The sequence below is a fragment of the Bactrocera dorsalis genome, chromosome 1 (assembly GCF_023373825.1).
Source record: "Bactrocera dorsalis isolate Fly_Bdor chromosome 1, ASM2337382v1, whole genome shotgun sequence".
Lineage (NCBI taxonomy): Eukaryota > Metazoa > Arthropoda > Insecta > Diptera > Tephritidae > Bactrocera > Bactrocera dorsalis.
The window spans coordinates 62571225-62596053 of NC_064303.1; the positions used below are offsets into that span (position 1 = coordinate 62571225).

Below are 24829 nucleotides of genomic sequence, written 5' to 3' on the forward strand. Positions count from 1 at the left end.
TACAATGGGGCTCATGCATAAAACGAGAGCTTGAGCTCGGTGCTTGTCGTATGGATAATAAAATTTGATGTACTCTATTTGCTTTTACTCACTGCTCACGTTTGATATCATCTTACTCAGTTTGAACTAAGTTAGAAGAACTTCTGCTCATTTTCATATACATAAAAACAGGCTGTTGCTTTCTTTTGTGAGTTCCTGCTTAAATTTTGTTGCGCCTGCCTTATAGTTGACTCATACACTAAAAAGAAATCAGGGCTGAATAATTTGGGCCACAAGGAAATACAAAATGTTATCAACAGCGTAAAACAAACTTAGCAAGGGAGAATAAAAAAAATTTCCCACCCTACGCAAGACGAAATATCTCCTGTCGTCAAACAAACAGTCGTCGCACTCGCGACTTGGCTCTCACGTTACTGTTGACAATCATAACTTTGAAGTTATAGATAGTTTGGTATATTTGGGAACCAGCATAAACACCACCAACAATGTCAGACTTGAAATCCAACGCAGGATTACTTTTGCCAACAGGTGCAACTTCGGACTGAGTAGGCAATTGAAAAGTAAAGTCCTCTCTCGACGAACAAAACCCAAACTCTATAAGTCGCTCATAATTCCCGTCCTGCTATATGGTGCAGAGGCTTGGACTATGACATCAACTGATGAGTCGACGTTGAGAGTTTTCATGAGAAAAGTTCTGAGAAAGATTTATGGTCCTTTGCGAATTGGCCACGGCGAATATCGCATTCGATGGAACGATGAGATATGCGACAACATTGACATAATTCAGCGAATTAAAAGACAGGGGCTACGCTGGCTAGGTCATGTTGTTCGGATGGATGAAAACACTCCAGCTCTGAAAGTATTCGACGACCATAGTTGGAAGGACCAAGTGGAGAAGAATCTGGCTTCGCTTGGAATATTCAAACGGCGCCACGTAACGAAAAGAAGAAACGACTGGCGTGCTGTTGTTAACTCGGCTATAATCGCGTAAGCGGTGTCTACGCCAGAAAAGAAAAATAATAATAAAATGATAAATACATAGGTTTGATGATAGTAGCATCTGCTGGTTGGCTAATTATTTTTTTGAGGAGTCAGAAGAAACACTTGGTGGTCCCCTCAGCAAGCCCATGTCAAGCAAATTATTGCTTTCCATTTGCAACTGAAATGATTGATGGTACTCATATTAAAAGCGATGAGTATATTTGTAGAAAAGGCTTTCACTCTATAAATATATGCAGGCAACTTGTGATGGAAAAGAATGATTTTGACATATCCTGGCTTGGTTCAGTTCTCACGCATCTTACAAAACAGCGTGGTATGTAGAATAATGCAAAATGCAACTAACGATCCATCCACTTCTCGTGGATGAGGGCTATGGGATATGCCCATGGCTAATGACACCATACATAGGCTGCTATATTTATTTCTGGACTAGGCAACACTAAGTGTTGTCAGGTGCAATCTGACATTTCCATTGGAAAGTTTGACATTTTTTAGCATAACATCACTCAGAACGTTTTGTAATTTAATCGTGAAATGTTTTATTTACAGGGAATTAAAAAATTCATCTCGGCCAAAAAATGGAATTAACTCGTGAACATTTTCGTGCGATCATTTTTCACAACTTTCGACGTGGATTATCACGACAAGAGTACATCGATGAACTAAAATCTTTGTATGGCTATGAAGCACCATCTTATAGCACTGTGAAAAACTGGTACAACGAATTCAAACGTGGCCGACGCTCGTTCAAAGACGAATTCCGTGAAGGTCGTCCAAAAACAGCCGTTGTGCCAGAAAACATCGATGCCGTACGTGAACTGATAATGCAAAACCGTCATGTAACATACCTTCAGATAGAGACATGCCTATGCATTTCTCCCACCAGAATTCGATAATGCATGAACACTTGGCCGTAAAAAAGGTTTGTTCTCGTTGGATCCCGCACAATTTGACAATCGCTCAAAAAAAGGCTCGTGTGGATTGGTGTAAAGAAATATATATAGCAGCCCTCGGTACGGAACCGAAAAACTGATATAGAAAAAAATTCAACGAAGTGTTTGCAATGGTGTTTTGTGTAATTGAAGCAAAGATTTTCGATACTCCAATAGAAAACTCGCTTATCGACAGAGCTGGCACTCCACGTCAAAATAAATTTTTAAAAAACGATTATATCCTTATCAATGGCGATTACAACAATAATGATGTATGACAATCAGAAAATGATATCAAAAAACAAACAGCAATAATTTTAGAAGTTTATTAGTTTTAGAAGTTTCATATTAGTTTATAATAAAAATAATATAAATGAAAATATTATTAAATTTTTTTAGTTTATAAAAAAAAATCAGTTCAGTTTTTATATGTGTTATACACTATTGTATCTAAAAAAAAATATATATGAACAAAAATATAATTCTGTTTTTTATGTAAAACTAATATAAATGTAATACACTTTTAGGCATTAAATAATAATTAATTATGCATTAACATTAACAAAATTCAACATTCAAGGAACTCCAGGTTTCTTTCCACGAGTTTTTCTAGGAAAATCTGCATATTTTGTAGAAAGCGCTATGTTTTGCTTTAACAAAACAAGGCTCTGTAAAGTTTGAAAATTCACCCCACTTGTGTCATTAGTTTCATAATGACTCAAAACAGCTTTTGACTTTTTGGTGACCTTAAAAATTAAACAAGAACTAGCAAACTGTAAAATAAAATAAAAATAATTATGCCCGGTTTCACAGTCCATACTTAAGTTGTGCCTAAATAAAATCTTAGCTAAGCATTGTTGCAAACTCAGCAGTCGTTTGCGTTTCACAGTCAATGCTTAATTTCTATAAAATTTTATTATGATATATGGCAACGTTATGGACAACATATGTTTTACAAATGTCATTCATAAAAATATGTTTAAAATATTTAAATTATAAAAGACAATACATATTATACATACATACATACATACATTATATCAAAAATGGATGAAAACAACAAAAGAACACCAAATTGCATCACTAGCGAGTCGGAGCACCTATTGGAACTGAAGGAAAAGTATAAGCTGTTATTGAGTGCAAGCGAACGGACACTTGCCCTACGCTACGAAAGATGTCGCTGAAAATTCAAAACAAAAATCAGCTGTTATTTAAGCATTGCTTAAGCCTCCCATTTTCAGTGCTTAAGCATAACCTAACTATGAACTGTAAAACACTATTTTCCTGTTTTATCTTAGGCACAACATAAGTATGGACTGTGAAACCGGGCATTAAAGGTTGATCGTCATTATCAGTGCAACGTCGCTTTCTTTGCTGTTTTGCTACTGATGTTGCTGTTATTTTTGTTTCGGATGTTGTTGTTGCTGATATCTCTTCTAATATATCAAACGTACAGTTGTCATCATTAGTACCAAGGGAGATATGAACTGTAAAAAAATAAAGTAAGAGCGAAACCAAACAAAATTTTGAATTCGATAACGGTACATTTACCTGGAAGTTTGTTTCTTGAAGGATTAGAGTTAACACAAAGCAATTGTTACAAATCAGTTTCCCAGTTTTTTAATAATTCTTTATCGCCTGTGTTATTCATGTCTATTTTATTTTTTATGCGGCATTACATGTTAGCTATTAATACAAAATAATTAAAATTTCCTCGTTAATTCAATGCCAAATTTTTGCTTACTTTTCTTTACGGGGCATCGCGACAGGCAAAAATTTATAGCATACTAACTGTCAAATCTATTACTATTACCATTGCCAAATCTGTATGAGGGCATTTGTTATCATAACATAATCGTTTGCGCTAAGGCGTAGGGTAGTTAGGTACGATCTGATGTAGCTCATGTTTTGAGCTCTTGAAAAATGTACATTGTAGAAATATACAAGTAACAAGAGAATCATATGGTCGTCAACAGCTGAGATCACCTGGTCGAAATAGTTGATTTTTGGGCACAAAGATTTAAATAAAAGGACTTAAAAATAATAAAGAGGTTGCAGTATAGGCGCGTTACCGATATATTTTGGGTATTAGATTCCCCCGGAGGCCTATTTTCACCCATTTAATATATACAATACTAAACAAAACTATTTGTAATAATTTAAACAAAAATACATAGATATATTCTTCAAATATTTTTAATAAAATATAACCAATGTTTTTATACAATAAATAAAATTTTAATTAAAACTAGGTAAATTTAATCTTTATGAATTTTAATAATCGAAAATTTAACAAAAACGTACTTAAAATAATAAATTGGATTGCATAATAGATTTGTTACTTGTAGGTTTATACAATGCAAATGTATTTTATCATTTGAGAAGCCGTCGGGTGGGTAGGTTCGAGCTGATGTAGCGCATGTTTTGAGCTCTTGAAATGTTTAAATCTTTTATATGGAAAATAAAAAAAAAATTAAAGATCATTTTTTTACAAATGTATTTCCTCAACATCGCGTACAAGGTTCTATCGAGCGTATTGTGTGAAAGATTAAAGCCCACCGTCAACAAACTGATTGGACCTTATCAGTGTGGCTTCAGACCTGGTAAATCAACAACCGACCAGATATTCACCATTCGCCAAATCTTGGAAAAGACCCGTGAAAGGAGAATCGACACTCACCACCTATTCGTCGATTTCAAAGCTGCTTTCGGCAGCACGAAAAGGAGCTGTCTTTATGCCGCGATGTCTGAATTTGGTATCCCCGCAAAACTAATACGGCTGTGTAAACTGACGTTGAGCAACACGAAAAGCTCCGTCAGGATCGGGAAGGACCTCTCCGAGCCGTTCGATACCAAACGTCGTGCGACTTTTTCAATCTGCTGCTGGAGAACATTATTCGAGCTGCAGAACTGAATCGAGCAGGTACAATCTTTAATAAAAGTGTACAGCTGCTGGCGTATGCCGATGATATTGATATCATCGGCCTCAACACCCGCGCCGTTAGTTCTGCTTTTTCCAGACTGAACAAGGAAGCAAAGCAAATGGGTCTGGCAGTGAACGAGGGCAAGACGAAATATCTCCTGTCATCAAACAAACAGTCGTCGCACTCGCGACTTGGCTCCCACGTCACTGTTGACAGTCATAACTTTGAAGTTGTAGATAATTTCGTCTATTTAGGAGCCAGCATTAACACCAACAACAATGTCAGCCTGGAAATCCAATGCAGGATTACTCTTGCCAACAGGTGCTACTTCGGACTGAGTAGGCAATTGAAAAGTAAAGTCCTCTCTCGACGAACAAAACCCAAACTCTATAAGTCGCTCATAATTCCCATCCTGCTATATGGTGCAAAGGCTTGGACGATGACAACAACCGATGAGTCGACGTTGCGAGTTTTCGAGAGAAAAGTTCTGAGAAAGATTTATGGTCCTTTGCGCGTTGGCCACGGCGAATATCACATTCGATGGAACGATGAGCTGTACGAGATGTACGACGACATTGACATAGTTCAGCGAATTAAAAGACAGGGCTACGCTGGCTAGGTCATGTTGTCGGGATGGACAAAAACACTCCAGCTCTGAAAGTATTCGACGCAATACCCGCCGCGGGAAGCAGAGGAAGAGGAAGACCTCCACTCTGTTGGAAGGACCAAGTGGAGAAGGACTTGGCTTCGCTTGGAATATCCAATTGGCACCACGTGAAGAGAAGAACGACTGGCGCGCTGTTGTTGACTCGGCTATAATCGCGTAAGCGGTGTCTACGCCAGTAAAGAAGAAGAGGAAGATTTCTGGGAAAAATAAGAATTCATATCTCTAGACTACTGTATAATAATTGTCGCATAAATTTTATATACCAATTAAAATAATAAATTTAAAATGAGCAATGATATTTTGATTTATGCAATAAGATTATTAAATTTAACACTTCGCTCATTCCCAACCCACTTTGCATAATTTTTCTGTAAATTAACAATATTAAATTAAATATTAATTTTTTGGAAAAATGTTATTTTGAAAATGTACTTTACTTTATAACACTTAATATTCGCTCTACTAAATTTAATATTACCGAAATGAAAATGCTGTCGGCATGTGTGTAAGTGGGATATGTTGCCTATTCGAAATTTACATAGAAATGGAAACTACGCTGTCAAACTGCTGAAGTGACAGCTTATTGCTTTCAATATCTGGCATACCAATTAGTATTCCATATATTGCTTTCCATAAGCAATAGGGGATATCCTTAGGCAATAGACACGGTAATACAGTTAGTATGACATAAATTTTATCCTGTCGGGATGCCCCCTTACTTTCAATGCTTGGTAATTGACTTTTTTTTAGTAACTATTTATTTTATTTTATTTTTTCTACTAAAAATAAAGAAATGTCATCAGTTTCTATATTATTATTATTATTTGATTCTACTTTACCTTCACTTGAGTATTGGTAAATTTGAATTCACAACCATAGAATTCACCCAGTGAAATGTTAACATTGTTTTGATTTTAGCAGAAGGGAATCTAAATTTCCTCTAATTTTTTTTGTGTATTTTTTATGAATTCGTCTTGGTTATGAGTTAAAAAAGTAGCAGTTGAAAAATACTTTAATATATAGTATTTCCTTACATTATTCATGCAATGACCCCATTAGGGAATCAAACAAGCATAGAATTGCGCAATCAACATTTTTTCCCAACCAGGAATTTTGTGTATTGCTCTTGCAAAACCGTGCACCGGCACAACAAAAAAACACACGCAGAAAATTATTTGCAATGGCTGTAAAATATGTCAGACCGAAACCCATGTTTATTTTACACAAAGAGTAAATTCAAGGAACAAATCCATGCCGAAGAGCGTTTGTCCCTCACACTTTTGTAGGTTTATGTGATTATTACTCCATTTGTTATATTTATTAAGGTGATTGTTATTTAGGTACTTGGCATAGGGAATTCCTTTCAAAAAATTAGCATGCAGCTACAAAATCGGAAAGACCACTGTGAGAAACATAGTGCTGGAGACATGTGAGGCTATTTGGGAAATGCTTTAACCAATTTATTTGAGTGAACCCACGCAACAACAGTGTAAAGACATCACGACCGACTTTGCGCAAATGTGGAACATGCCAAACTGTGTAGGTGCGATCGACGGAAAACATATTGCGATAAAATGCCCTCCAAATTCAGGATCCATGTATTATAATTATAAAAAGTTTTTCAGCATTGTACTATTGGCAGCATGTGATGCTAAATACACTTTTACAGCCATTAGCGTAAGAGCTTACGGAAGCCAGAGTGATGGAGGTATTTTTCATGCAACGAGATTTGGCGAAGATCTGTTAGAAAATCGTTTGCCACTACCACCCGATACTCCACTTCCGTTATCTTCCCACCCGTTTCCGCATTACTTCGTTGGAGACTGTGCCTTTCCATTAAAAAATAATCTTATGAAGCCGTATCCAGGTGTAAATACAATAAGAGCTCAACGAATTTTTGATTATAGACTATCACGGGCAAGACGCGTTATTGAAAATGCGTTTGGGATTTTGACAGCGAGGTGGAGAGTGCTAAGAACAACAATGGAGTGTCATCCTGAAAATGCTGAAAAAATTTTACTGGCATATTTAGTGCTTCATAATTTCATAATGCTCCACGATATGAATCGATGGTACTGCTCAGAGCATTACACTGACGGAGATGGAAGAAATGCTGAATGGAGAATCGAATTAAGATCTTGTGGGGGACCATTGCGGTCAGCACAAACTTTTAGACGCAGGGGTCAAAACAGTGCGTATAACCACAGAGAACACCTCACCAATTATTATTTTGAACAATGGTGTAGTACCTTTTCAAAACCATATAGAGCAAAACTCTTATAAACACATGTAAATTCAATAAAAAAAAATGTTGAAAATGTAAATTTACGTGTATTTCATACATATTTATTAACAATAACAACAACAAAAAATTAATTAAATAAACACAAATAATTATTATGTAGAACGTTATATGGATTATATCCTTTGTACTTCAGGTTCAAAAATTCAACCGTTCTGATTAAAAGAACAAAAAGAAATTGTAATAAAAATTTAAAAAAACTCTTCTCATAATTGAGGGACTAGTTTACATACACAAAGTTTTCTTCTCAATGCTTGCCTTGATTTTTTCATTTCTGTTTTCTCTTGATTTTTGAAATCGGCTTGACTCTTGTCATATAAGCATGGCGAATTCCGCACACATTATATTAATTTAATATCATCCATTTTGATTAATAGATTATTATTAATAAATACAAAATTATGAGGCGAACAAAACAAAATGCAAACGAAATTTTAAATGAAAAGTCAAAAAATCAACAAACAGCTGATTATGGTTACAGCGAAAATCAAAATTCAATTGATATCTATGGTTATGGTTATGGGCATGTTGTTATGGTAACGCACCTCTAAGAAGCTGGTTAGTGAACAACGCAGAATCGTGGGTCGTGTCAGCTGGGACGACCTATCTTATGGGCGCGCAATGTAACTGAACAGTGAAAAACGCTACTCCCTTCCCTCTGACGTGACGTTGACGTGAGAATCTGCGACATTTGGATTTTTGCCGTCGCAAACGTCTCAGCTGATTGCTCTCTCACAACGCAAGGTTGCCAATATCGATATACTGCAGTAATTATCAACTTTTATAATTCAATCTGTTCAATATGTTTGAAATTTTCTTAGAATAACTCAAAATCAGAGTCGAATGCTATTATTTATAAATATATAAACTATTTTTAATAGTTTGCTTTTAGTTTTGATATTTTATATTGTAAAAAATTGTAATTGAAAACAAAGATGTGCTCAAAACTATATATGCGTATTGGGCAATGGCAACATTGTTCAAATGAAAACAAAGCAAAGATGGCTGATTTCTGCGTTTTTACCACGTTTTTGACTGTGCACTCATTTTGCCGATAAGGAAGGAAAAGGAAGGAAGGAAGGAAGCGTTTTTGAGTGTTTCTACTATAATTGGAAACATTGTTTCCCGTAAATTTGGTTCAATCAGCTGTTTTATATGGATATGGTTATGGCACCTCTAATTCTACCTTGAGGAGGGTAAGTTTTAGTGATGAGCGAAGTAGCGATTTTTTAGTTTCAGTGAAAAGAGTGATTACGATTTTTAAATCACTGTGATTTTTTATAGCTATTGCGATCGCTACTTTTCTTATTAACGTTCGACGTTTTATATGATATACACATCTTTTTTAAAAATTTTGTATTTTGCATGTGTTTCACTTATTGCTTCAAAAAATTGCCACATTTCACTTCGTTTTTTATTTATTTTAAAAAACATTTTCACAATAGATTTAAAAAAATTCGAATTCAAAATATTTATTGTAAGCAATCGTTCAACGGAATTAAATAATACGCAATACACATATATTTTCACAGTGAAAAAGTATTCAAAATCAAAATTTCTGCGTCTAACCACAACAATCACCACATAAATATATTCACAGTGAATAAAGAAGTATTCAAAATCACAATTTCTACTTCTAAAACCAAAAAAATTACCACATGCAATTATTGTTCAAAAGCTGGTGCCAATTATAAATTTCATTCACAGTGAAATATTGGGATGAAGAAAATCACCAATCACTGATATTTTGGGCTAGCAATAGCAGTGATTATAAGCGATTTTTCAATCACAGTGATAAAATCACCAGTGGTGAAATATCGCTCATCACTAGTAAGTTTAAAATGGATTTTATAATTTCTTTTTAAATTATAAAGATTTGTTACCGTTTTTGTTAAGAATTAATGCAGAGGGTGCGCTAATTCACAATAGTCATTCTCAATAAATTGACCAAAACAGCCAAATCACATATCACTAGATTCTGCAATGGGAGCTCTCTTGGCCTTGAATATTTCGGTATACAATTTTTGTATTTTGTATCATCGTGCAATCTTGCAAGAGTAAGAGAATCTCTCTAATGTACATACAAGTATGTATATTATTTTTTGGCACATTTGTCTGAATGTTTACGAAAGCAAATACATATATACAAATTCATAAGGCAATATGTAAATAATAAGTGCCGCAAGCATCCGCCTCTCCGTTGTCACGGACAACCAATGGCCGACGCTCATGTTTTGTCAAAGACTCAATAATTCGAAACACCGACAAAGCGTCATAACATTGTGTTGTTGGTAGAAAATCCGAGCTGTGCCGAAAGAAACTAACAAACGATCGCCGATTGTCAGCGCTTCCCTTGCCGCTCGAACAGCTTCGCCCAAAAACCATTGTAAATATGTATGTTTATGTATGCCAACTTTGTCACTTTTTTCTGTAATTTGTGAGTTTGCGAAGTTGTCAGTTTTCCAGAGGAACATCAGAAAGTTTTTCAATTTATGACTTCTAGCTTTTCCTTGCTGGCAAAGGCATGTTCGGGGAGATGTTACGGAATCTTTTTTAAGAATGTAGCGAGGTCGCTTGTTGAATGTGCGTCCGCGTTTATCAATGATAATGTTTATGTTAACAGATTTAATACATTTGGGTTTCACCAGAGAATATGAAGTAATATAGAATGCGCATCTCGTACAACGTACACGTTGTATGGCGGGTCATACTGGTACAACCCGCTAGTTTGCTGTTAAGTTCACAGAAAATTTGCTCATTTCGCTGTTAACTTTACAGAAAATTCAATGCACAGAAGCCATAACTGTAGCCGAATGACGCCTCGTTTCCTTGCTTCGTTTCTCACAATTTTGGCAGTCAAATAAAATAAAAATGAAAATGAAAAAAAGCATAGAGCGATGCCGCGAAGTCGAGCACAGCATTGATTTTGTAGATAGAAAAACAAACGACAATATGTGTGATATGTTGCCCTTGTATGTGTGCATGATTTGGTTCTTCGTTGCTTAGCAAAAAATTCAAATTTTCTTGCTACTTCATATTTTTAAAACACTTAAATACTGAATGTAGAGTTTTCACAATTTTACACGTAAAACAAAAAAAAATAATCATAAAAATGATGGATATGAGGGAATATAAATAAACGTACATATCGTCACCCGAAATGCAAAATAACGTATCATCAAAAAATTCGAAATTGAGTGTCTAATTGATTACGCTTCACTACTTCAAATTACATACATACTATTACATAAGTTCAACATTATCAGGTTCTGCGGTCAGATATAAACCTGTTTCAACCAATATTAAAATTTTGTTACACTCATGTTCCATTTTATTTCGTGTTTCATTCATGCCACTATAAATTTCCGAAAATGTTGTTACGTTATTTTGCATTTCAGGTGACGATATGTATGTGATATTATTTATATGTCTGCTGTAAAATTAAATTTATACATAAATATTTATTAATAGTTATAATCATAATTGTTTAGTCATTACGACAAAAACGAAAACAGACATAAAGTTTATTATAAATTTTATATAAATTAATTAATTGTTTCAATTTTAAATAAAAAATAAAATATTAAGATCTATTGACCAGCAATAATTTTTCATTTTCTTTGTTTCGAATTTCTAGTCTATGGTTACAGCACTCCCCACTGAACCATTCGGGAGTAGGATTTCTGCATGATTCTAACATGAAAGCCTTTATGTCTAATTTCTCAGGCTCTAATTTAAAAATTTGTTGAAAAATTATGACATGTTTTACACTAGCACTCTGTAAGCGATTGATACCAGCTCTAAACTAATATCTGACTGGTTACAAAATGAGTCTTCCAAAAAGTAATTCTCATGCAATTGGTCGTTAAAATCGAAATCATATAGCAGGCTGTTATCTTCTTCCTCATTTACAAGCAACTTTGGTTCATTGTTAGACACGCCGATAATCACCTGATCCATTGAATCCTGCGTCTCTTCGCAGTTGCTAATTGAACTACTTTTTATAATTTTGAAAGCTACTACTAAAATATTATTCAGCTCAGCTACAGAGGGGTTGGTATTATTACCGCCTTTTTGTCTTAATACAGCAAATATATTTTCTAATTTGTCTTGGTTTAAAGATTTTGTCATAATGAAAAATTTGTCTGAATTATCTTTTAATACTTCTTCGACGATTAGAAGAGCAGATTTTAATGATAATTTCATTCCATCTAAAAAATATACTCTTTTTTTTCGTCGACAAATTTAACTCCCTCTAAGTAGCATAAGAATAATTGAATAAATTTATGTGGTTCTTTGTTGAGTTGAATAGCAGACCGATAACTATTATCTGAGTATAATGATCCACTATTCATGCAGTCAAAAATTTTATCAATTTTTGAAATAAATTCAGTCGTTGATAAAGCTACCGCTTGTGGACTTTGCTTGAAACCCGATGTATCGCAAATAGTTTTAATAGCAGCTTCAACTGTTTTGCTAAACACTTGCGTTGCAAATTAAACTCGCATTTTTTCAAATGAGTTTGGAAATATGTGTTGTCTAGTCAACTTTGGGCACATCTTGGTATTGCAGTTTTCCTCTCGTTTCCACAACTCTTGTATGGCTTTAAAACTTACAATGCCATCGGGCGTTTTTAGATCACACTTCAGCAATCCATTCCGTAACGACTCAATCAAATGTGGGAAATCAAACATACAGTAAAGTTTTTTCCCTTCAAAATGAAAATAAGCTTTTCTTAGCATTTAAAAAAGCATTTTCGATTAGACGATCCCTGATCGCAAACTAGTACATTTACATTTACGCCAAAGCTACTTATCATTCTCAGAATTTCTTTAATAATTCCACATAAAATAATTGAGGTTAATCCGTTCTCAGAAACAAAATAATTTAAAATTGAACTCCAATTAGAGAACATTGATTTCAGCATAAAAACGCATACCTGCTTACCAATTTTATTTGTTCTCTCGAAGCCTGTACATTCAAATCCGTCAATCAAATCCAGTTTTGAGTTATATCTTAATTCCTTTCGAATTGCCATTTCGTCCATCAAAAGTACCAAGTGATTTTCATTTTTTTCTTTTAATTCTAAACACGTACTCTTGATGGAATCGATGGCGACATTTTTGAAACCAGGTTGAAGGAATTTTATTGGAGCCCACCGATTTAAAGTGCTTATGTGTGGCAAATTTAAATTTAATTTATTCCTTAGAAAGGAATAAGTTGACTGTGAAAAATATATTTTGTGCCAAATATTTCACATCATCAGATTATACCTCGTGCTTACCAGCAGCTTGCAAAATGTTTTGGACTCTGAACTTACATTGTTTAAAGAGTCAATTGAGTTTTGCAATATCCTTAAATTTGCCTTTCTAGAATTCAAAACAGGGAGTTCCTTAGGTCTCAGCTTTTCTTTGATTTTTCTAAATTTCTTTAATAAATCGCTGTATTTTTTTCTATAAAAATTAGATATTCTTGTATTTTTTTCACAGTTATTGCACATAACATCATCCCAATGGGGTCGCTTCGAGGGAATATCTGGTTCCGCAAGGTCTTCATCAGAAAATGAATGATCTTCATCCAAATTTAATGTTGGAATTGCATCACTTTTTAAAAAAATTATCCCGATGAACGTGCTGCTGAAGTGATTATGACAAATATAAAGTTTTTGTTCTAATCTTCATTTGCAACATTGCATTTTTCTCGCCAAATTTGACCGAAAATAAGATCGGCAGCGCGAAATTTAAATAATTTTAAATTGGGCCAGTATCTTTTTGATTTTTGGCAACTGCGCACACAACATTTAATTCCCGACCTTGCACTATTCAAAATAAGCGTTTTTTATAACATTTTCTATTATGGCCAGATTGAACGAAATACGAATTTTTGGGCATTTTAAATTATAACACCCAACATTTATTACGATAGCAAATTATTATATATCGGACTTTTAATATATGGCGAATCTACTTAATTCCTTTTTTATGATTTTATGGTATATTAAATCAACTGACTTTCAATCTTTCAATACTTAATAAGGTGAATTAAGCCTGTTAGTTCTCAATTAATAAATGTTTTTAATCATTTGTAATAGAAAATTAATTCTATTATGCATCAAATTACAAAACGTTTCATGAAATTTATATAAATTTCGAATTTTCCTTGATTTTCATTGTTTTAAATTTTTATTAGCCATCTTGAACGGCGGCAACAAATCCCTCCGTTTTCATATTTTTTTGGTAAGATTTCAGTCTGGCCATCGCTCGTTTCCAATTGCTAACGTCAAAACCTCCTCAATCCAGTCAACTGTCAAAGTTTAGGTGGTTTTGACGTTTAGCAATTGTTCTCTCACTTCCAGTGAGAAAGGAGTTGGACATCTCATTATCTCTGATATTAACCATTGTATAAACCTACAAGTAACCAATCCTTCACTTTTCACCAACACATACGCAAAACTCTACTACAAATTAGGCACTTGGTACGGGTTGCCCCTAAATATTCCACTACAAATTAAGCACTTGGTTCGGGTTGCCACCAAATATTCTGCTACTAATTAGTCACTTGGTACGGGTTGCCCCCAAATATTCTACTACTAAACGTTCAAACCCCTCAAATCTGTTATAGTGTGTTGCCGTTTTAGGTTTTAAAATTTATAACTTTAACAATATTTTTATAAAATATTAAAATATTTTTCGATTATTTAAATTCCTAAATATTAAATTTAATCAGTTTTGTCCAATATTAATTATTGTATCAATATATTATTGAATGTTTCCAATTTTATAAAAAAATAAATTTTATATGTACTATATATGTCTGTCAGTCTGAATTATTTTATATTTGTCAAAAAGTTTATCTGTCAAAGGCCGCATTTCCATAGTTACCTTGATCTGTGATTTTAAAATGAGAAATTTAGCGATTAGGTTTGTACGCTTATTATCAATGTTTTTTTTTTGGGAAACCGAACACCCAAAAAAGATCGGTAGCGCGCCTACATTGCAACCTCAGAGGTGGTAAGAAAGAGCAATAAATTTCCAATAAACTTTTGCTTCAAAAATATTCTTGAAAGTTTTCATTACTGTTTTCCGTTACAAATACTTTTTCACAAAAAAGTTGATCTACTACATTCTTTTAATTACATCTCTGTGCCTCACAAAAAGGCAGATTTCGATCAGGTGATCTCAGCTGTGAAAAATTCTTGGAAAACAACTGATTCTTTTGCTACTTATAGGGATATACAATGATATTAACATATGCACACATGCTCTAACCAGAGCATATTCAAAAACAAAAGTCAATTCAATGAAAAATTCTTTTGAAATATATACTGCAAAGCGTCATTGCTTCTGCATTTTTATTTTTACTCGTAAATAGAAAAACAGACTTGATCGCAAATACAAACCATTGCTTCTTTCAAAAAGCCAACAACAAAAAACACGACATATTACGAATAGGCAACAAGAATTTACGAATAGGCGCGACGTTCCAAAAGTTCAACTTCATGCATATTTTCGCAATGCAAAGAATATGAAATTTAACATAATTCCGTTGTTCAAGTTCTGCTAACCAAATTCCCCCTGTTGCTTACCGCCCGCACCCGAAACTGAAATTTTGTCATTTGCCATGATGCGCATTCTATATTACTTCATATTCTCTGGTTTCACCAATTTGGCCGTCATGTTGACTTATGGTGCTTATGCTAATTAAGGCTACTGTTGTTTTTGTAGAACAATGTTTACATTTTTTGTTGGTGACATATTAACATGTGTACGCGTATGTAAATTTGTATGCTTGTGCATTATTTGTTCCGCAATGTATACAAATATAAATATGTATATTTATGTATGTATGTATATCCAAATTGATCAACGCCCGCACATGCAATATATTGATAAGTGATAAAATAATAATGGTACTCATTTAATTTCGCATGTATGCAATAATTGCGAACTTACAAAGTTGCCACTACGGTTAAATGAGTGCCCAATGGCAAAACATGATAGCAAAACTCGTACAAGTCAGCTGTTTATTTGTTCAAAGTGAATATTTTAAAATGCCGAGAGTGAGCGAAAAACAAAAACTTCTGAAATTATTAGAAGTAGCTGCATTAAACGATTTAATGATTGTCGACAATTTTTGTGAGGACGAAGGTATATATTTAATTTGTATTTTGCTTCAAATAAGTAAAATACTGTTTTCTGGAAGAAGAGAAGACAATAAAAGAAGATTACATATTGGAGGAACTGCTGATTGTTGTGGCCCTGGGCGAAGAATGTAGATATAGTGTGCCGTTTATTCAAAATAGTGTGCCTAAGTGTAAGGAATTTTTAAACGACGTGTTATGGGAACTTGATGAGACTAGATTCAAGAAGATTACACGAGTAAACTGGAAAACCTTCGACTTTATTTTAAATTTAATAAAGGACGATGCGTCGTTCAACCAAATACGTTCTTGCAAACAATTCCCTCTCAAAACACAATTAGCAATCGTATTATATCGTTTAGGCTCAAACGGTGAAGGCGCTACTCTGTCTAAGATTGCTGGCTTGTTTGGAGTTAGTGATGGTGGTATCATACAGGTTAGTGTTTGTCATTGTTTTGTTAGATTAATGTTTATCTTTTTCTTTATATTAGAATTTGACTTACAGAATTTTTAAAGCACTGTTAAAGCATAAAGATCAGTATCTGTTTTGGCCAAATAGCGATGAACGTAAAAAGCTCGTGTCAGAAACCTGGGGTAAATTGCCAAACTGCGTGGGATACGTCGATGGTACTGAAATTCCTTTGGCGGAAAAACCTTCTCAAGACCCAGAAGCTTACTTTTCACGAAAGCACCAATACTCAGTTAAAGTTCAAGCCGTTTGTGACCATTCGCTTCAAATAAGACATTTAGTGTTAGGCTATCCAGGTAGCGTACATGATGCACGTATTTTTAGTAACTGCGAATTGTCGAATAACGCCGATGTGTTTTTTGGAGGAGCTGAATGGATCGCAGGTGACAGTGCGTATAAATTGTCACGAACTCTTATAACACCATTTAGAAAAAACTCTAGAGAACTAACACAGGGTCAGCGAACTTTAACAAAATATTCAGTCGTTATAGGATTAGAATTGAACATTGTTATGGCATGTTGAAGGAAAGGTTTGGCAGCTTGAAAACGTTGAGACTTCAAATCAAGGATGAAAAAGGCAGGAATAGAGTAAATAAATGGATTATCTGCTGCACTCTGACTTGACGATCGTTTCGATTACGAGCTTGAGGAATCTGACAACGATATTTTAAAGTCATTACCTACTGCTCGAACTAATGAAGGGGAAGCGGTACGCCGAACCATCTATGAATTGTTAAGTTATGCAAACAATGAATAAAAGAATTTGTACTAACAATAAAAAGCTTATTTATTGGAATAAATTCAAGTTCTATATGCACATTAGAGCATTTAAAAAAATTAATAAAGAAATATTTTGGCATTTAAACCAAACTTTTGAGCGTGGTTCCGAAGAAAAACGAAAAATTTAGAGTACGCTTTCTTTTTTTTCCTTACGAATATGCCTCCTTATGTTCCGGCAAGAGGCTCTTCATCAAGCATTTTCTTGTTTAAGGTATCAACACTTGACAATCTTTCGTGCTTCAATCTTATTTTCTCCATTTCGATCCTTTCCTCCTTCGCCAGTTGTAGCTTTTGTAACATGAATTTGTTTTGCTCTTGTTCCTTTTCGAATTCTAGTTTTTGTGATTCTAATTCCAGCTTTTTTGATTGAATTTCAAATAATAATGCAAATGCTTTGAGTTTTGAGGCCTTTTCAAATTTCTTTTGGTGTAGCGGTATTTTCCGTACAAACACTTGTTGCGATGGACAGGGCGGACGGACTTGCTACACTCTTTGATGTAGAAGGAAGCACCACAGTCGGACTGGCCTACGGACTTTCAGGTAAACTTGTTGAAAATGTTTCGCCATCATTTTCCATCAACGCATCTACTTCAAAAGTATCCAACAATGACACTGGCATGGTTGATTGATAGATAGCTGGCGGCTGCACATTTACACCATGACCAAATATTGCGTACAAGTCATCATAGAATGGACACATTTTTTTAATGTAATCTTCAACGCTTTTTACATCTCCACTTTCTAGCAATCCTGCACCTGTTTGACCCTTCCATTTCAGTGCGGACGAAAAACTTGTATTTAGGTGCCTCATTTTTGTTCGCGTAATATACCATTTGATGCTGTTCAAAGTAGATGCATTTTTTGTAATATGCTCATAGAATTTTTGAGCAGTTGGTTTCTACAATACATATGTAAGTTCACTAAATGTTAAATACCCTCTTATAGGAAATAGCAAACATATTACCTTGAACTGTTCCGGATTAGCTTTTACATTTTCCACGATAATGTTGAGTAAATCTTTAGTTTGTCGTTCTGTCCAACGAAAAGTTCCATTTATCCGCGAACGTTTTTTCTATAAATACATGTACACATGTGTCACAGACAATTGAAAGTTAGAGAAAAATAATAGTACATAAAAGTTAAATATACTTACTTCTTCCATTTTATAAGAACTTTGTTTGAACTGTTTTAATGATCAGGTGATATTGATATGCCACAAATTGCTATGGATGCCATTTAGATTTGGCTCGCATAGTTGCCATTGTGTTGCAAACGAAATTGCATACAAAAATGAACAGATGAGTTGCCACTTTGCCATTTCGCGACGTTTGCAACAAATGCAATATATTTGCTACATTAAATGAGTATCATTAATAATTTAAATTTCTGAATGCGCACACATACATATGTACATTCACATGTGCTTGCTCATACTCTTATCAAAAAATACAAGTATGATTGCGTTCAAACCTAAGAAAATATAAACCAAAAAGCCCAAAATGAAAGGAATGATCCAATCCTTAATCAATATAAACAAAATTGTTAAAAAGATAGGAAAGCCACTTTTGGCCTAACCTTTCGCATATTTTTCTTCATAAAAGAACTATCACGCATATGTGACATAACATTTTTATTTTCTGCTTAACTTCTTCCATTTTTCTCGTTTCGCGAACGTCCCTCTGTCGTCTTTCACTTATTTCTGCTAAATGGCAGCAAATATGGTGAATTCCCCGGTTTAAGAGGGTATTCTACTCTAGAATTTTGAAAAATTCGATTTTTTTCATATATTTAAAGCTTAGACCTTTAAGAACATATCCTCGAAAGGATTTTTGAAAATTAAAATTATTTTAAGAACTACAGTTACTTTCGAGACGCAGTACCTAGCCCGGTAGGTAGGTAGACTCACTTTTTTTAAACGCGTTTTTCTCGAAACTACTTTAGCTTCACTTGTATGTATGTATGTTTGTAACTTTTTTAAGTGGTACTGAAACGTAGAATATTTTAGCGACACTGTAGGAAGGCGATAGTTAAGTTTAAGTTAAAGATGCGCTTAAAAGTATGCAACATCTATATAAAACTAGTTTTAGTGACATTTAAATAGCATACTGATTTGGGCGTCGACCGTTCATAAGATGCAGGGTTGTACAGTAGAACATGCAGTAATTTATCTGGGCTCTCGACTGTTTGCTGCTGGACAAGCTTATGTAGCACTTAGTCGTTGTAGATCTTTGGACTGCATTCGAATTGAAGAACTGGGACTGTACAAAGTTGACAGGTAAAACCCCATGTAACAGTGAAGCTTTAGAAGAAATGATTTGATTAAGAAGTTATAATTCGTAAAGTCGTCAATAGAACTTGGTCGCAAATAATGTAACAATTAGTCAATGAAAGATTACGAGTAGATATTAAATGCTGTCAAAGTATCGATTTACTTAACCAATACTACATGTCATAGTTTATATTTTAACAAATTTTGGGGTTTCTCACATCAAACTAAAAAATTAAAAATAAATATAGTTTAAAAAAAAAACTAAAAAACACGCTTTTAAAGCATATTAAACTAAAAAGTGAAAAATAAATGGAGGATGGAGTCATGTGTAGAAGTTCACGCAAGTCAACAAGCCTCCGATGAGAGACCCCCCTTTTGAAGATGACCGTGAAAAACGAAATAAGGGCTATGAATTGAGGGCATGCACCTGAAATGACCGGTCCCTTAATTGGGAAGGTTCCGCTGCCCAGCTGGTTGATGTCCTCGTGAAAATAAAGGCTGACATCACCGCCGTCCAAGAAATGCGATGGACGGGACAAGGACAGAGACGAGTAGGTCCTTGTGACATTTACGACAGTGACCATATAAAGGAGCGCAAGTTTGGTGTTGGATTCGTGGTGGGAGGGAGACTCCGTCGCCGAGTGCTATCATTCACTCCGGAGAATGAACGTCTAGCCACAATCCGCATCAAAGCGAGGTTCTTCAACACATCGCTGATTTGCGCCCACGCCCCAATTGAAGAGAAGGATGATGTGACCAAAGATGCCTTTTATGAGTGCTTGGAGCGCACTTATGAGAGATGCCCCCGCCACGATGTCAAAATCGTGCTTGGCGACTTTAACGTCAGGGTGGGCAAAAAAGGTATCTTTGGCACTACGGTCGGTAAATTCAGCCTCCACGAGGAAACATCCCGAAATGGGTTGAGGCTGATCGACTTCACCGAAACCCGAAATATGGTTATCTGTAGTAATAGATTCCATCAAAAGAAGATTCATCAAGCTACATGGCTGTCTCCGGATCGAAAAACCACCAACCGATCGATCATGTTGTGATAGACGGAAGACACGTCTCCAATGTTTTAGATGTGCGTGCGCTCCGAGGTCCTAACATCGACTCGGACCACTATATTGTTGCAGCCAAGATTCGCACCCGCCTCCGTGCAGCAAAAAACGCACGCCAACAAACACAAGGAAGGTTCGACGTCGAGAAGCTGCAATCACAACAGACAGCCGAACGATTTTTTACTCGGCTTGGGAACTATGGTATAAGGGAACTATGGGACGGCATTTCAAACTCCTTACGTACAGCTGCAACCGAAACCATTGGTTTTCGGAAAGTGCAAAAGAACAGCTGGTACAACGAGGAGTGCCGTGTCGCAGCGGAGACAAAACAGGCTGACTACCTCGCAACGTTACGATCGACCACAACACGTGCGGGATGGGATAGATCGAGAATTGAAAAGGGAAGCGAGACGCATTTTCACACAGAAAAAGGAAGAGGCCGAAATGCGTGAGTACGAAGAGCTTGATAAGCTGGCCGACAGGGGTAATGCTCGAAAATTCTACGAAAAGGTGCGGCGACTTACAGAAGGTTTCAAGACCGAAGCATACTCTTGTAGAACCCCCCAAGGTGATCTAGCCACCGATGCCCAGAGCATACTTAATTTATGGAGGGAACACTTCTCCAGCCTGCTGAAAGGCAGTGAACGCACAACGCCAGGAGAAGGCGAACCCGATACCCCAGCGATGACGGCGGAGCAGACGTTCCATTGCCCGACCATGAAGAAGTTCGAATAGCAATTGCTGCCTGAAAATCAACAAAGCGGCAGGGGTCGATGGATTGCCGGCCGAGCTATTCAAACACGGCGGCGAAGAACTGTTAAGGAGCATGCATCAGCTTCTTTGTAAAATATGGTCGGATGAAAGCATGCCCAATGATTGGAATTTAAGTGTGCTATGCCCAATCCATAAAAAAGGAGACCCCACAATCTGCGCCAACTACCGTGGGATTAGCCTCCTCAACTTCGCGTACAAGGTTCTATCGAGCGTATTGTCTGAAAGATTAAAGCTCACCGTCAACAAACTGATTGGACCCTATCAGTGTGGCTTCAGACCTGGTAAATCAACAATCGACCAGATATTCACCGTGCGCCAAATCTTGAAAAAGACCCGTGAAATGAGAATCGACACACACCATTTCTTCGTCGATTTCAAAGCTGCTTTCGACGAAAAGGAGCTGTCTTTATGCCGCGATGTCTGAATTTGGTATCCCCGCAAATCTAATACGGCTGTGTAAACTGACGTTGAGCAATACGAAAAGCTCTGTCAGGATCGGGAAGAACCTCTCCGAGCCGTTCGATACCAAACGAGGTTTCAGACAAGGCGACTCCCTATCGTGCAACTTTTTTAATCTGCTGCTGGAGAAAATTATTCGAGCTGCAGAACTGAATCGAGCAGGTACAATCTTTAATAAAAGTGTACAGCTGCTGGCGTATGCCGATGATATTGATATCATCGGCCTCAACATCCGCGCCGTTAGTTCTGCTTTCTCCAGACTGAACAAGGAGGCAACGCAAATGGGTCTGGCAGTGAACGAGGCCAAGACGAAACATCTCCTGTCATCAAACAAACAGTCGTTGCACTCGCGACTGGGCTCCCACGTCACTGACAGTCATATCTTTGAAGTTGTAGATAATTTCGTCTATTTAGGAACCAGCATTAACACCCCCAACAATGTCAGCCTGGAAATCCAACGCAGGATTACTCTTGTCAACAGGTGCTACTTCGGACTGAGTAGGCAATTGAAAAGTAAAGTCCTCTCTCGACAAACAAAAGCCAAACTCTATAAGTCGCTCATAATTCCCGTCCTGCTATATGGTGCAGAAGCTTGGACGATGACAACAATCGATGAGTCAACGTTGCGAGTTTTCGAAAGAAAAGTTCTATGATCTAAAGATCTATGGTCCTTTGCGCATTGGCCACGGCGAATATCACATTCGATGGAACGATGAGCTGTACGAGATATACGACGACATTGACATAGTTCAGCGAATTAAAAGACAGTGGCTACGCTGGCTAGGTCATGTTGTCCGGATGGATGAAAACACTCCAGCTCTGAAAGTATTCGACGCAGTACCCGCCGCGGGAAGCAGAGGAAGAGGAAGACCTCCACTCCGTTGGAAGGACCAAGTGGAGAAGGACCTGGCTTCGCTTGGAATATCCAGTTGGCGCCACGTAGCGAAAAGAAAAAACGACTGGCGCGCTGTTGTTGACTCGGCTATAATCGCGTAAGCGGTGTCTTCGCCAGTAAAGAAGAAGAAGAAAAATAATTCTTTGTTTAAACTAACAATAATAATGGAGGAAAAATTCCTGTATTATTGTGAGAAAAGCGTGGGGTGCTTTGTGACATATTTTTCATATATCGAGCATGCCACGCTTTTCTCACAATAATGCAGGAATTTTTCCTTTATTATTATTGTTAGTTTATACAAAGAATTATTTTTCACTTTTTAGTTTGATATGCTTTAAAAGCGTGTTTTTTAGTTTTTATAAACTATATTTATTTTTTCTTGTATATGTTACATATTTTTGTACATTTGTATATATTATTTTTGTCACTTCACCCTGCCATTTGTTTTTCACAACTTTTGGCTGTAATCCATAGTGCCTTTCTTTAAGGCTCGAAGGACCCTGTTTAAGGATACACTCAATACATTGGGAAGCGGTAATTATAATTAAAATATGCGTTTCTGGATGCACTTAGTTTTTTCAACAATTTAAGGCAATAAATTTATATTTTATTAAATTATAATAATTTTATAAATTTATTAAATATGAATATCGATGGGCGAGGTGGCGAGGTGGCGATACTCCAATTCCAAACGATTTGTCGGTGCTGGCGATCGAGTTGCCGCGGATCGTGGTCGAATTGTAAAATTGGTGGAAAGTAACTTGAGGTGTTAACTCGGCGCAGTGTATAAGCGAAAGTTAATGAGCGATAAGATGTGTAACGAATTGTGTCTGCTTTGCCGTTGTACATTTGTTTGATAAGTGAGTTGGTGTACGGATGTGGTAAGTTGTGTTGGTATTGTAGTGTCATCAGCTGTGGTTAATTGAGCTGTTTATTAGGATGTCCCAGTTTTTCGGGTAGAGTTGGTTGATGCAGTTATTTTTGGCAACAGTTCATAACTAAAAGCCAAATACTTTTCTCGGTGGCAAAACTTTTAGACTCCGCTGGATTCCACTGATTCAAGCAAAATTCTTCAATCAAGAACTGAATATGCAAAATACCCTATACGTTTAACAGCATTTATTATATTTACATAACATATCGGAAATTCGAATCCCTCGATGCGTAAATTTCACCCGTAACCATAATGCTATGCATCTAAAAGGCCTATTATGCAACAACTTACATACGCACTCCGTACTATAACCAAATATCTTTACATATTTTGGTTGCCAGGGCCAAAGTTGCACCTTGACACCATTGTTAATCAATTCGAGTAGCCGCCAGCGTCAACTGATCTGATGCAACACGAACAATCTGTTCAATCACGATCGAGTAAACGGTATGGCTGGCTTCGGTTCCAATCGTATCATGACAGTTCATACCGTTGCGAGGATTGATGTGAAACTTTGGATAAACTATAAGTAAATCTACAAGTAAATCTTTGGGTAAATCTATAAGTACATCAAACAACAACAATTTTCTGCTGGACTGATTTGAATCATGTGTGGCAAAAAATGTATCAGCTTTGAAAATGTGCGAATGTTACAAATTTTCGATGCGTAAACAATGGAAAATCCATCAAGTACGTACATACATATATACATGCATTTCTTGTATGTATGTACTTGATGGAATTTCCATTATACATATGTATATACATACATACATGTCCATGCAAACATATTTATTTGAAATAGAACAGAAGTGCCCGACTAAATCATTGTTTAGGGGATGATATACAAACCGAACGCTGTCGATCATTTCAATCATTGAAGCATGAGTTTGCATCACTTTGGGTATTTTCTGCTGATGCGAACGTTAATAAAAAAATCAGGTATAAGCTGATCGCTGGTGATTCAAAGTCGTTCTTTATCGCTGATTTGAAAACAAACGGTGCGCTTCGTGTACATGAACCGAACTGACAGAATCATACAGAGTAACCGATCAGTACTTAAGTATAAACAAAAACGTATTACTCGTTGCAGTTCTCTGCTACACACCACCACTTCAACCATCGTTTATCTCCACTCAAAAGATCAAAAAATCAGATCGGATTAACTCCCTTTTCACCCTCAAATTAGAAGGGTTTTCGACATTATCTGTGCATCAAATG

The 24829-nt window shown here is 36.0% G+C and overlaps 1 protein-coding gene across 11 annotated transcripts in view; it reads right to left on the reverse strand.

Annotated features, from left to right (window-relative positions):
- Positions 1-24829, reverse strand: part of LOC115066680 (homogentisate 1,2-dioxygenase) — a 312248-nt gene that overhangs the window by 242920 nt on the left and 44499 nt on the right. For 7 of the 11 annotated variants that reach the window (XM_049462665.1, XM_049462657.1, XM_049462664.1 and 4 more), the window contains exon 2: positions 18181-18288. The exons of 3 other annotated variants lie outside the window; for them this stretch is intronic. In XM_049462665.1, coding sequence (XP_049318622.1) covers positions 18181-18288 — 108 coding nt within the window. Of the gene's footprint in view, positions 1-18180; positions 18289-18369; positions 18394-24829 lie in introns of those variants that run through there. One more of the 11 variants, XM_049462656.1, reaches the window with a different exon arrangement.